This window comes from Oreochromis niloticus, linkage group LG17, assembly GCF_001858045.2.
Source record: "Oreochromis niloticus isolate F11D_XX linkage group LG17, O_niloticus_UMD_NMBU, whole genome shotgun sequence".
Classification (NCBI taxonomy): Eukaryota; Metazoa; Chordata; class Actinopteri; order Cichliformes; family Cichlidae; genus Oreochromis; species Oreochromis niloticus.
The window spans coordinates 4,756,399-4,771,395 of NC_031981.2; the positions used below are offsets into that span (position 1 = coordinate 4,756,399).

Here is a 14,997-nt window from a genome sequence, read left to right on the forward strand (position 1 = left end):
GCTGTGTGCCTTAGATGCCCTCTATCTCTATGACATAATGCAAGGCCAAGATGGGGAAGAAAACAGTGAAACAGAGCATTTAGAGTAACCTGAAGCCTGACTCAGCTTTTGACTCAGTGGTTACTTGTTGGTTACTGTTCAAAACTAATATGAGCATTAGCCACGGTAACTGTAAATGCATGACAGAGTCAAAGAAAAAGCACGATAGATCTCCTTTAATATGCCAGGATTGGTAGTAATTGTTTTTCCATGTGGCACTACACTGTCAACACATACTCTGTTTATTTGGATATTTATGGATAGCATAGTTAGTTGTGAAAAATCACATCTTACATTGTAAGATGTTTTTTTCCCCACCCTTTTCATGCATAGACAGTCTAATGTATGTACATAAGTGTAAAGACTTCCCAAACCCACCTATATTCTTCAGTAGCCATTTTTCATACTGATTATGCAATCATGATTGAATTGTGTACAGTACTGTTCTCATGTATTTATAGCTGACTCTTTAAGACATGACTTCATCTGATGGATGAAGAGTTGTTAAATCTGAAGTATTAATACAGTAATTGGGTAGTTCCTGTTCATTTGTGCATGTGAGTACAGGTTGTGCATCAGTGAGGCAGTGTACATCGGGAGTAGCTGAACTGGAAAATCATTGGACCATACACAGGATGTCCTGTGTGGTTTTGTGTGTGTCTACATGTGTGTAATTGTAACTAGTTCAGTGAGATGGTGTAGTTTGCACAAAGCCTATTCAGGTCATGGTCAAACCTAGAGAACGACAGAAAGGAGAGAGGGGGAGAGTTAGGGAGAAAAGAAGGAGTAAACAGAGCAGGAATTAATGCTCAGGACTCTCAGTGAGAGAACCCCATCTCCCATAAGAACAGGAGACTTGGGAATAAATAATACTGCAGTAAGGATGAAGGATAATGATTTAAGGACTGGAGAATAATTCAAGATCTGTAAAAGCTCAGTTGAGGGCAGGCGAGGTTAGAAAAGTGGAGACAGAATAAGACACACTTGTGTTCTGCATCTGAGCGAGTGACGATTATTTTTACAGAAAAAACACTAATGTGGGGATATTTGAGACTAGTCAGCCAGATGTTTAAAACTTTCCTTACTAATTGACACCATTTTGTATCTCCAAAAAGAAGAATGCTTTGCAACTGGTTAAGTTAACTTGCAATAGGTGAGTAACATGACGTTGTATAAAAGGGGCATCTTAGAGATTTAGTTTCACAGAAGTAACAAATTTTGGAAAAAGAATTTGCACTAATGTTCCTCAGTGTAAAATTGTGAAAACTTTGAATGTCTTATTATCTACAGTGCATAATGTGATCAAAAGATTATAAAAATCTGGAGAAATCTCTGTTTGCAAGTGGCAAGGCTGAAAATCAGTATTTGATGATCATCATCTTCAGGGCCTCAAGTAGCACTGCATTAAATGCATGATTGTGTCATGGAAGTCATTGCATGGGCTCAGGAAATCACTGGCTGTGAACACAGGTCACCGTGCAGCCACGAACGCAGATTAGAACAAGGTTGTGGACTGAAGAAGCCCCATGTAAACATCCAGAAATGCTGCTCGGCTCAGCCAAAGTTTGCTTAAAATGACTGAGCAAAGTGGAAAACTCATCTGCGGTTAGTCGAATTGGAATTTGAACGTCTGTTTAGAAAATATGGACACTGTGTCCTCCAGACTATAGTGGAGAATAACTGCGTCTCTGATGGTATAGGTGAAATGGCAGCTTGTACGTCTATAAACGCCCCCAAAAGATGCTCCCAACTAGACTGTCTGACTTTCAGAGAAGACCAGCAACTATCGTTTTAACATGGCAACGCCTCACTCTATGTGATGGGAAGTTGTGATTAAGGAAGGTGGAAAACAGTACTTATCTAGAAAATGAGTAACACTATTCAGCCAGACCAATGTGTAAACAGTTTCTGCACAGTGGTGTGGATGCTAACCTGAAACGAATGAACCTCAGAAATTCTGTTGAATCACAGCAGGAATATTTGGAGCAGTTAATCTAGCCTTCTAATCTGAAGTGGAGCACTGTTTTAAGTTTTAAAGTATACTAATAAAAAGTTTAGGGCATTCGGTATAGCTCAAAGGAGCTGCTTCCTCATTCATACAGTGGGATTTCAGTCTTTTTCCAGGAGTCCCTGTCCTGGAAAAAGACATTCACTCTGCTGTCACATCATGTCATGTAATTGACCGTAAAGTCACCATAATGAGGCTGACATAAGGCACACTCTGCACACGGGTTAAACAATTACTCTCCACTGTAAGGTGTCATGGAAATGTGTGATAACATGGGACTGTTAAAGCAGATGTTTTTTAAATACTGGATGGTAGGAAACTGTTAATTGTTATTTTTACATGAACCCATGTTTGAAATTTAGAGTGGAAAATTCTCTTTGTTGAATGTGTTACCAATAACTGACAGCCAAAATGTGCTATGGCACCAACTAGAGAGGCAGGTGACGACAGCAAAAATAATATTCATCTGAAAAATGATGATGATAAAATGACAAAAAGTTCAATATTTTGTCTAAATTCACAGTAGTCTTCATCCAAAATGGCATTTAAACTCTTAAGTTAATTAGACAATTAAACTGACTGAGGAAAAACAAAAACTGCAAGTCAAGCGTAAATACTGATTCACAAGGTTGCTTGGATTTCCTGTTTTTGGCTCCAAAATTGAAAATTTGAAAAGAAAACTTGGGGTGAGATGATGGCATCATTTACAGAAAAAGAAAACCTTCGCCTCAGAGCTCCAGCTCGAGCCACCGCCGCCGCCGCTGCTGCTCTCTGCACCTCCATGTTCTGTGGCTTTTAAACCCCTCTCCTCTTTTCACACTCTCCCTCTCAACTTTTCTCTCTTTCTCTGTGCCCGTGGTTAAGCCTGGACTGCAAATAGAGTCCACACGACAGAAATAGAGCAGATTAAGACACAGTCTGAAACACACATACACACACACAAAAGCTTCCGCTTGCTGCTGCTTTCACAGTTTGGGACAGCTAATTAGATGGATTGCTGTTTTTCTTTTTTTCTCAGTATGTAACTCTTTCACTCAACACCTGTATTTTTCCCAGTGTAGTGCTCTCTCCTCTCCTCTCCTCTCCTCTCTTCTCCTCTCCTCTCTTCTCTTCTCTTCTCTTCTCTTCTCCTCTCCTCTCTCTGCCCTCATCGAGTGGGCTAAAAACCCAATTTATTTCTGTAACATTGGACAGGCTTGCAAGGTTCCCAAGGGGTTTTGCTGCTGCGTTGTAGAGGTAACACACTGTCAGGGACGCGGCCTCTGAAGCCGGCACTAGGAATGTGTTTGCTCATTTAAAAATAGGAGGGGGGAGATGAAGAGGGGAAGTGGGAAAAGGACGGAGGGGTGGAAGAAAATAGATCAAAGGGAAGGGGAAAGGGAGGCTGAGACCCGAGAGTGGAGGTGAGAAAAACGAAGGTGGGGAAGGTGAGCGACACACGTATCTCAGCACCGATGGCATCCCTCTGCTCGTTGAGTCGGGTGCAAAAACAACGCAATACAGCAACTGTCAGTCAACTCAGTCAAGTGGCCCCAATTGGCTCTCGGCAGTTGCCATGGTAACTGTCCCCACACTCCTGCTATCATGCAGCTTTCAACCAGCACCACCCCCGATGAGCAAATTCACAGGAGTGTGTCTCCAGTTTGTGTAGGTAGGAGACAAAGAGCAATAACCCCCCTCTGACCCCACATTGAAGCTTCATCATATAATTAGAGGGCTGTCACATTAGCTGGAGATGCTGCTTCACCCTCTCTCTCTCTGTGTCTGTCACAGTGACATACCTCTCCTCTCCCCCGCCTTCCCCCATGCTTTTTTTAAAAAGTTATTCCTTTGCGTTTTTACATGCTTAGAGGGAGGCTGAAGTGGGAAATGAGCATTAAAAAATAGTCTTTGCTATCCATCTGGTATATCAGATTTCCCCTTCCTGTTGCAGTGACTGACAGCTGTCACAGGTGATGCATCAGAGGCAGGGCCAGGATGGCAGGGGACTGTACTGCTATCGTTTGCCCCCAGGAGGGAGGAGGCATGGTTTGACAGCAGTCTGAGATCAGCACTGTCATACCTGCCTGTGACTTTTGCTTGTGTTATGTGAGTTGTATTTTGAAACTGTGCAGCAGAGGGTTAGAGCATGAGACTTAAGTTGATGAAAAAAACAAACAAACTTTGTTTATATGATTCTTGTTACATTTTAAGAAACTAAAGTAAACAGAACTGCATGTTAAAAAGTCAATCTGGTCAAATGTTGTAATTCGTGACAACATTGCTCCTCGATCAGTCATGTTCTTGCAAACTAACCAGTCTGTGTGTAAGTCGTGACAGTCGTGACAACATTGGTCAGACTCTACACAGAGCAATCTATCGGTGAGCTATTGCAAGGTTGTAGCTATTTATTGATCTATCAGTACCTGGATTTATCATGGCCCGATGAATGAAAAACTGAAAAGTAAGGGACAGATGGTATAAACACCCTTGTGGGGGAATATTTTGCCAACCATAGAACTCATTGCAAGCAGAGTCGGGCAGATGGTAATCCAACAAATCCAAAAAATACTACACATAAAAAATGTGGGGGAAATCTGTTTGTTTCATGTCTAAAAGAAAAATATATCGTCCAAAATATTGAAAGATTTTATTGTTAAATCAACAAATATTGATAATAGTATCGGTCTTAGTAATCCTCGATCAGTCATGTTCTAGCTCTGTGGTTGCAAAGTAACCAATCTGCACGGAGACTCTTCTGCAATGTTGCAAAAAAAGTAGAATATTGTAAATGTGATGTGTTTTTCTAACACAACAGAGACATAATTGAACTTACATTATGATGTCACATCATCAGTTTTATTTTAAACACAACTGTAACATATTCACAATGTAAAGTTTTGTAAAGTTAGCGTTACATAATGCAAACATTAATCAGAGATCAATACATGATGTTACTAAGACGATGCCTCAGCAGATCACTGTCAGGCAAATTTGCTGTATTTTTTTAACCATTTAGTTAATCGCTTGGACCTTAAAATCTGCTGAGAATTGGTAAAAACTGGTGTTGTCTACATACTTTGAAAGTCTTCAGTGTGAAGGTTAATGTTGTACACGGGCATATTTTAACCCAAACCACAATAGTTCCTAAATCAAACTAAGTAGTTTTGGAGTCTAAACTTAACTAGCTGGCTTGGAATAGGTTGCTTAAATAATGAATGAGTTAGCAGAGCAGTTCATTATTTATTTTTCTGCTGTAGGTTGATTTGTTGTGATTGCTTATTTGATACCACTGGGACTGGTGGTCACATGAATTGTAAATTAATAATATCTATGATACTTTTAATTACATATCAGTGATGCATGTCAGCGTTTTAATTAGTGCAGCGTCCCGGCTGCAGGAAATACATTAGAAAAGAGAAACCTCTCATTACTTCACTTCTAATCTAGTAATAAAAAAACCCCAAACCAGTGTTAAAGCTACATTATCTGTTGGCTAGTCATTTCTGTTTTGTATTTAATAAGCATTTTTTCCTGAGCAGATGTTACATGAACCACGAAAAATGACTCGCCTACACTCATCGATTTTTAAAGGTAACCTTGATCTTATACCAGTCGGGTCCTCAGTTCATCAGTTGTTTTTTTGTTTTTTTTTCCCTCTTTCCTGTTAAGTAGAGCTTTCTTTTGATTGGCTGCCTGAACAGCCAGTGGGTGGGGCTTCTGCACATAGCAGGGATCTCTGCATTCACAAATGTCATAAAGAGACCAGAACAGAAAAAAAACTGCATGAATATAAATCTGAACATCCAGCATTAGCATAACATGCATACATGTACAAAAAATAAGGAAAAGTAACAACAGCTGTAGTCATTTAACTAATTCTGAAGCTTTAAATGTTTGATTTTGGTAAAAGGCAGAAATGTAGGCGTCCAACAACACAGTCATTAAACTGGGAGGATCTGTGGTCCTCTGCTTGTACTGGCCATCACCTCTACAAAGCCACAGAGGTGACTGCATGGAAAATGGCCAGGTGACCTTTATCAGTGGAAAAGTAAATTTTACAGCTGAAATCTCGATTATTTTAGTAGGGCATGCAGGATTTATTATGCAGCAGTTCTTTTGAGGTAGCGAAAAGATTACTGTTATTTAATAACCGTATTTCCACAAAGAAAACCCCCCCGAATGAACACATGTAGGAGTAACTAAGTTACCGAAGGGTTTAGCATTTCCTTCACTTAAACATTTCTGATTTGTTTTGTGATCTGGAATCAAGAAAATGAGTTTTCCATCACTGTGCAGCAGCAGAATGACTAGGAGCTAGTGCGGATGCCAAAGGTGGTGTTTGGGAAGAAGAATGACACAGAGAGGAAGCTGTAAACATACCCAAAGTGGTAAGCCTCGGGGAAATTTATTGTAGAAATCAATATTTTGAGAGGGGAATGAGAGGTGCGCTTTTTTGCCAGTGGTAGAATTTTATTCCTTTCTTCACAGTGTAGACTGCAAAATATTGCACAACATTTAAATTACAAAAATAAAAGCGTGAAATCAAAATTTCAAATCGCTGCCACGAGATGAGCGTTTCTGGGAAACTCTGTGCTAAAAATACAAACACTATTTGAGTCTTTATTCCTGCAGACCTCTCTGTGACTCGGATGGCAGCTTTTCGCTTTCCGCTGTCTGCCTCTGGATAAAAAGAGAGAAGGAGCGAGAGGAAAAAGAGCGAGCCATGACTCATTCACATTATCCTCTGAAGTGGAAATCCTGACAACGTAATCACACATACGAAAACACACACACACACACACACATAGAGTATACGCATGCAGGGGGAGCCCAGGAGCCCATTTGGAGTGCCACCATGTGTGATGTGCTTTGAGCAGCAGTCAGTCTGTAGAGCCTCAGATTCAACTCTTGAATATTCTATTCGGACATGTGCCCCTAACTACACCGCCAACTCCGAGTGGAAAATTACTCCCAGACAGATGGTGACACATTATTGCAGTGGTGGGAGTGTTTTATAGCATAAATGTGTGTGTTCATCATCTGATGTCTAGGTTTATTCGTAGATGGGTGTTTTACGGAGCCCCCGTAAAGTCACAATAAGACTTCTTAGAGGGCTGTTTTTGCTATACCTTGCCACACTGCTTACAGCGAGAGGAGGCTGTGGCCGCGCCGACTTATTTCGAAAGAAGAAGAGTTGATTCACCATTCACCATCACTGCCTGTGATTGTGACAGCAGACACGGGATGACATAGCTGTCACTGTGACTGTGGCTTGCTTCTGTTGTTATGATCTTGGCTGTGACACATTTGTTTTTAGTATGTGCAACACTGACTACATGCAGCACCTGTGTGTGCATGTGTAGTAATGGTCATGCTACTGCACTTTGAACCCTTGTGGCGAGTCGGGAATACAGTTGTCAGGAAATGATAACAGATAGAAGTAGAAACTGTAATTCCAGCTAAAGGTACTGTTACAGTGTGCCAAGTTAAATGGTTAATGATCACTAAATGCATCAGTTCTCTTCCTGTAGTTTCTGTTGAGTTTTTCTGACAGTCACCAACACATCATGAATCAAAAGTAATATGAATCACTTTGCAAAAGAGAAACAAGCATCAAACTACAAGGCTGGAATGGAACAACTGCAAAAGTGCCAGAAACTGCAGTTTCTCTAATGGCCACTTGAGGAGGGCTCCAAGAGCGAGCACCTCTGTAACTAAAAATGCTAAACGTTACAGCATTAAAAAGCATTTTTGCACTCCGGTGCCCTCAAGATAATGAAGCTGTCTAATAATGATGTGTACCTTAGTGCCAAAAACTGCAATTGTTCCAACAGCTGCTTGAGGCCGAGCTCAGTCCACCTCTAAGAGTCTGTAAAAATGTCCAACTTAATATTAAATAGCATAATGATTGCCCTGTACAAAAACATGGCTAGTCACTATAGCCTAGCATAATCTGCCTTCATAAAAAAAATTCTTTAAGCTCTCACCTGTGTGGATTTGGTTAATCTTTAAAGTTAGGGGCATGCCACACAGGGGGCTGTAGTCAGTTGTTTAGTAGGCCTTGCGTTTCATACCTTGGCCTGTTGACTGTGGTGCTGGTGCCTTTAAGAGCATTAAAATGCAATTAGCTGACAAATAGTAACACTCATTGAACTTGGATATTTAATATTGTAGCATTTTATTAGCAGGTATGTGTGTCTGTTCACCTGCAGGATTAAGAGATGTCGCTAGCTAACCTAGCTTGCTAGCGTTAGCGGATAACTTAGCACTTCACCTTCTTATCCAAATATTCTCAATGCTGGCTATGAAAAGATAATACTGCGTCACACAGAGGACTAACAATGAGGCATCAAAATGTGGAGTTAGAAGTAATTGGCAATGACCATTTTATATACAGTCTGTGGACAGAAGGCCAAATTGTTGTGAGGTAATGTAAACCTTACTAGCCTACGCCACAAAAATAAATGAAACTTGACCTTTCAGGGCCACCATAGTTACACGGTGAAAGTGGCTTGTTCCTTGTCTCCATAGTTACATAAAGATTAGTTTGACGTCTTAAGAAGCCATCTTGAATGAGCTAAATCAGAAAAAAGCGAGTCTTTCAATATTCTTTAAACAGTGTTAACGACTGTGCTAAATGAGCATGAGCAGCTCTGCTGTGAGGCCTCACAATTACTTCAGAACGAATTGAAGAAGGGCAAGGATATAATTGTCACTAGCATATCCTTACTTATTTATTCGTTTTGTTTATTTGTTATTTTCTTTTTGTTTGTAAGGATATTTATTTCCCCGTGTTCCCTGTGCTTCTCTCTGTTTACCTAAGGGTTCAGAAAACGGATGCACTGCTTGTTTAAAAAAAGAAGTGTGTGCTAATCCTCAAATGAGCTCATTCATTTATCAAATAAATGAGTTGTGCTTGCAGTGGTATAATCAGTGTAATACATGAGCTCAGAAAGGGCAAAGCTGAGTTAGTTGCTTTGTTACGTGATTAAGGGGATTTAGAAATAAAACATTGAGAAAAAAATATAAAATAACCATAAAATACATCAATACTAAGGCAGAGTGGATGCTTTTTTCATGTTGATACTAAATTCTGACCCCAGCATCCGAATGTCACAGCAGAAATTGAGACTCATCAAACCAGGCAACAATTTTGGTGTGCTTGTGTGAATTGTAGCCTCAGTTCTTACCTGACACAAGTAACATTCTTCTCCTCATGTGCTTCAAGTTTCAATAAGTTGTGCTGCAGAGGTGCTCTTCTACGTGCTGTGGTTGTAATGAATGGTTTTGAGTTACTGTTGGAAGCACTCTGACCTCTGATAATCAACGAGTATTTTCTTCGAGAAAACTGACGCTCACTTGATATTTTCTTTTTATCGGACCCTTCTCTGTAAACCCCAGGAAAATCCCAGTGGACCAGCAGTTTCTCAAATCCTGAGAGTAGCCTGTTTGGCACCAACAGTCACTGCACATATAAAGTAGGGCTGTTCGATATAACGATATGTATCGGATGACTATATGAAAACGTCTATCGCTTCATATTATGCTATTGTTTGTTTCGTGGTGTCGCAAAATAAACTGTTTACGGCAATATTTTTTCATTGTTTTGATGGCCACTGTGTTAGCTATATTTATTTCTTAAAGTTCTCTATTTTTCTTATATTTAAAATAACCACACTACGGATGGATAAGCGACTGTTTTTACAACGACGGTAAACACAGCATGTGGCTCTGCCGTCCCCTTGTTTATTTTCCACATAAACCTTTCACAATAAAGCGGAAGATCCTGTTGAGATTTTTCAAAATAAACTGAAATGATGACAAACAGAGAGGACCTTATTTCTAAACGAGGGGCTACCTCTGTAGCATGGACATGGTTTGGTTATGAAAAGTCTGACACCGACCAGAAAACTGTACTATGCAAATTATGCAGGAAACCGGTCCCCACCTCAGACTCAAACATGGCAAACCTCTACCACCTATGCAAGAATCACGTGAAAGAGTATGGAGAGAGTTTACTAATGAGAAGCAAAAAAAGAGCCGTCACGTGCTCCAAATAAACCTCAAACGTTAGAACAGGCTTTTCCCCGCAGCACGCCGTGTAATAAATACTCGCAAAGAAAATAGCGGCTGTTACAACTTATGCCTAAAAATGTATAGTTTCATGCATCGGTCAAAACACTCGACTCCAGGTACACGACGCCCAGATGAAAACACATCACGCAAGTCGAGTTGCCCGAGATTCACAGAATTGACAGAAAATGTAAAATTTTTGTGATATATATCGTTGTCGGGACGATAAATGTCTTATATCGGGATGTGAGATTTTGGTCATATCGCACAGCCCTAATTTAAAGTCACAGGTGTAGTTGTCGTGAGTGTATATTTTAGTTTTTTTTACATGCGGTTCTTCCAATTTATTTGCTTTAAAATCTTTGGAAATAAATGTACTTGGATTTTATTTACTGTCGACAACACAAACACAGGCCTGAGGAGGATTTATATTTCTGCACTCTTTGACATTTCCTCCAAAATTAATCAATGTTGGATTGATTTATAGATTACAGTGCATGTTTTCATTACAACTAAATAGGAGTGAGTTATTCATGTGAAGCCCAGTAAAACACAGAACAATTGCAATATTTAGTTTGCTTGTTTCAGTTAAAAACATAAAGGTTTTTCATTGTTGTCTTCTAAAATAAGATAATTTCTAAGGTTTTTAAGCAACGGCACCTACCAGCTAGATCAAAAACAGTAATGCTTGTTTACTTTACTGTAAAAGGGACTATGACCAATACATTTGTTGTGTCATTTAACAGTAAAGTCTCATTTTTATCATTCTCAATTATTCGTGCTGACTGATGCAGTTAAAAGCAGCCCATTTAAAATCAATTAAACTGACACTTTAATTTTCAATTAGCAAGAATACCTTCAGTGATCTAAAAAGAATTAAAAGCACACAATTCATTAGCAAAAATAATTTTTCAGACATGTGAGATCTAATAATGTTGGTTAGCCTAATTAGTGCAGCTCAGCTGTGAGCGCATTTTTGACAAACTAGATTTAGGCTGGTGTCTAGGCGTGTGTCGACAAAGATGCTGCCAAAGAGCAGATTTTGTGTTGCTGAAAATATCCCATGTTGAATGGTGGCATTTGTGGAGACATAAAAATATCTGACTCAAGTTTTTAAATCTTTTTGTAATATACAAACTTGCTGATCAGAGACACAGAGTTTGTATTCACCTGCAACAGACCACAGGATATTTTCTTGTTATGTTGAACGGGGTTAATCATTGTAACCGCGGTGTTTTATACCTAAAGGAGTAGCTTCAGTCATTAACAAGGCTTTGCTGAAGGATTATGGGTGGACTTGTTTCCGCCCTGTAAACATCTCAGCTGGATTGTTGTGGTCGTGTAGAAATGGTCACTGGGGAGGCCGGTGCAGTCACACCATGGACAGACAACAAAACAAGCAATCAGACATATAATTGATTTGTGTGTCTGTGGATTATGGGAGGAAACTCAAACAGAAATCTGACCTGAAACCTGTAATTTGACATACTCGAGTTCAAATAACCGCGTCAGAATGACAACAAATCATTATGTGTGCTACATTTGCAGTAAGTGCTCTGACATAAGTGAGACTACAATTTTCAAATGAGCGACTGAGTGAACTGAGAAGCAAACAAGCAGGAAGGACCGCCGGGATACCAAGAGGTTGTTTTTTTTTGCTTTTAGAGCAAAGGCAACAGTTAGACAGAGAGAAAAATGTCATAGATTGTGTTGATAGGTTCACATGACAGAAAGACAGAGAGGTGTAAGTACAGCAACAGAGAGAGACGTGAGCTGAAAGAAACAAAACTGTGACAGCAACACTGGTACTGGAAAGCAGCTCGAAGCCTTGATACTCTTAAGCCGTCGATGGTTTCAGGGCTTTGTCTTAGAGCCTTTAAAAGTCTGCCACAAGCCCTGGGATTGAAAGGATGGGAAACATTATCCATATCTTTCATGCCCTTTGTGCAGCCGGGGCATGTCACATGGATTAGAGTGATTGGGAAGAAGATTGCTATTCATGCAGAGCTCTGTACAGGCTGATTTCACCAAAGTGACAAGTTAGTCATCCTGCGTGTCCTGTTCTGCTCTCTGATCTCTTCTTCTCTCCTCTCCAGGTGCGACTATCCTCAGCATCCTTGATCTTATTATTCAGAAATCAGAAATAATCATAAGCTCTCATGTTGTTTTTATATCAGCTCAGCTTTTTTCTTTGTTGGAGGGTGGGGGGGATAAATTCTTCATGGTTGTATTAATGCCCATCTTGGCTGAAACACAACTTTGGAGGGCTGCGCACTACGATGAGTCATCACTGAGAAGATTAGCTCAAACTTGGTGTTTTTGAAGCAAGGAGTGAAGCACCATAAAGACTGAATTCCCATTAAAAGTTTGAACTTCTATTATTAGTTGTAAAAACTAGCGGTTGTGTTGTTATTGTGGATTTATTCTCTAACTGTTGATGTAACCATCAAAAGGTTTTCAGGTATTTGACGTGGAGGATAATAATACGTGCATTTCCAGACGTAAAGCGTTTGTGTTTGGTCTCTTGTAGTGCTGTGAAAAAATATTTGCCACGATTCCTGATTTCTTCATTTTTTGCATATTTGTCACACTTACATGTTCCAGATAATCAAAATGTGTTTTATACTAGAAAAAATATACCAGAGTAAATATAAAACACAATTTTCAAGTAACTTGATTTATTTAGGGGGAAAAAAACTATCCAAACAAGCTTGACCCTATGTGAAAAAGTCATTGCCCTCCTTAATAAATCATATTAATTTGGATTCACTATGTTTTTTTGGAAAACTTAGTTCAGTTTTACTAGCCAGACCCAGGCCTGATTACTGCCAGAGCTAGCAAATTAAGAAATCACTTAAATAAAGTGTTGCGACTCCCAGAGAACCATGGAGACAGCCATTATCCACAAAGGAAGAAAATCTGGAACAGTTGTGAAGCTTTCAAGGATCAGCCAGCCTAGAGTACCAAAATTACTCCAAGAGTGCAGGTACAACAACTTCTCCAGGAAGTCACAAAAGAACCCAGAACAATATCTAAAGAATTGCAGGCCTCAGTTGTCTCAGTTAAGGTCAGAGTTTATGATTCAACAATAAGCAAGAGACTTGATCAAAAATGGCCATGGGAGTAAAAACCACTGCTGACCAAAGAGAACATAAAGGCTCGTTTTACATCTGCCAAGAAAACATTTTGATCCCCAAGACTTTTTGAAAAATGTGGAGTCGGTTTGTGGACCGACGAGAAAAAGTTGAACTTTTTGGAAGGTTTGTGTCTTGTTAAATCTGGCATGAAACTTTCACAGCATTTCATAAAAAGTACATCAAAGCATCAGTCAAATATGGCGGTGGTAGTGTGATGATCTGGGGCTGCTTTGCTGCTTCAGGACCACTTGCAGGAAATCCTGAAGGAGTGTGGCCGATCATCAGTTCATGCACACTTGGGTTATGCAGCGGGGACAATGAACCAAAGCAGACCAGCAGATCCTCTTAATGTCTCAAAAAGCAAAACGAAGACTTGATCCAATTGAGATGCTTTGGTATAAACATAAACAGGCCATTCATGCTCAAAACCCCTCCAGTGTGGCTGAAATAAAACAATTCTGCAAAGAAGAGTGGTTCAAAATTTCTCCACAGCGAAGCAAAAGACTCATTGCCAGTTACTGCAAACAGCTGATTGCAGTTCTTGTTATTAGGTTTAGGGAGCGGTTACTTTTCCACACAGGGCAAAGTAGCTTTGGATATTGTTTTCCCTTAATAAATAAAATCATCATTCAAAAGCTGCATTTTGTAATTACTCGGGTTATCTTTGTCTGTACTGTATATGTTAACTGTAACTATAAGGAGTATGCACAGCATGGTGTCTAATGTGGTTACACAGCACTTTGGATGTTATATTTTTTTGTACTCCTGCACCTCATCAGGACGTTTCGCAGGTTTACTGTAAACACAATGTGAAGCCGGGAACATAAATAGTCAGTGTGTTAGCATGGATTCACTTTCCAAGGCAACTGTGTTTCTAATTATTTTCCATATTGTGTCTCCACAGAAACCTGCTGGATAGGGACACCTTCTCCAAATCAGACCCAAGTAAGACGACACCTCTCTATCACTCACTAAGAACACATCTTAGTTAGTTTTATATTTTTCACTGCGTGAGTGAAATATAAAGAGGAAACAAAGGGGATTCCTTGATGATTTCCATGATGTGTCTGTAAGCTTTTGAATTTGATTTGCATAAAGAAAGGAAACAAAGAGAACAATGTTAGGAATACATGAGAAAAAATTGGGGAAAAATAAGGGCTATGGGAGCGCTGTAAAGAAATGAAATAAGCAATTAATTTGGAGATGAACAAAGCTCATTTCTTTTGCTGTGAGTCAATCTGTGTTTGTGTATTTTCTCACTAAATATGTTGTCTTGGCTTGAGGCACGGCTGACTAATACACAAAGCCTGAAAGCTTGAAAGCTTCTCCCTATAGATTCACAGAATGGGCGGCAATTCTCACGCTCCTCTTCCCACAGTTAAAATAAATGTAATAACACTGTCAGGGCTACTGCATAAAGTTGAAGGAGTGCTTCAGCGCTGGGTTGACAAATGTGTCTGCAGACAGTTTAAGCAGGGACTGCATAAAAAAGTACTTGAATATCTTGTTTCTTTTTAAGAAGGCATAGCATATTTACTTCAAGCAGCCATACTTCAGTGTCACCTTGCATGCTGTCCAATATGAAAACTAAGCTCATGCCAAGAAAAAGATATTTAAAACTGATATTCCATTGTTTAGTTATTCTTAATGCTACAAAGAGGACTATCTAGGGATACACCAATCCAAATTTTTACAGATCTGCAGTACCGACCTGATGCCAGCGTTCACGAATAAGCTGGAAGTTTGACGCTGAAATGT

At 39.7% G+C, this 14,997-nt stretch overlaps 1 protein-coding gene and 1 long non-coding RNA gene across 5 annotated transcripts in view; one reads left to right on the top strand and one right to left on the bottom strand.

Moving 5' to 3' along the window:
• Positions 1–14,997, top strand: part of LOC100705414 (copine-8) — a 102,389-nt gene that overhangs the window by 12,549 nt on the left and 74,843 nt on the right. For all 3 annotated transcript variants that reach the window (XM_019347177.2, XM_003445078.5, XM_005451767.3), the window contains exon 2: positions 14,144–14,184. In XM_019347177.2, the coding sequence (XP_019202722.1) occupies positions 14,144–14,184 (41 nt within the window). The remainder of the gene's footprint in view (positions 1–14,143; positions 14,185–14,997) is intronic.
• LOC102079275 (uncharacterized) lies at positions 6,429–9,606 on the bottom strand. Of its 2 annotated transcripts, XR_003214565.1 has the most exons (5): positions 9,220–9,606; positions 8,017–8,131; positions 7,832–7,898; positions 7,159–7,248; positions 6,429–6,709 (listed from the first exon to the last, which is right to left on the bottom strand). It is a non-coding gene; the product is annotated as an uncharacterized LOC102079275 (long non-coding RNA). The 2 variants fall into 2 exon arrangements; XR_266143.4 differs by lacking the exon at positions 7,159–7,248.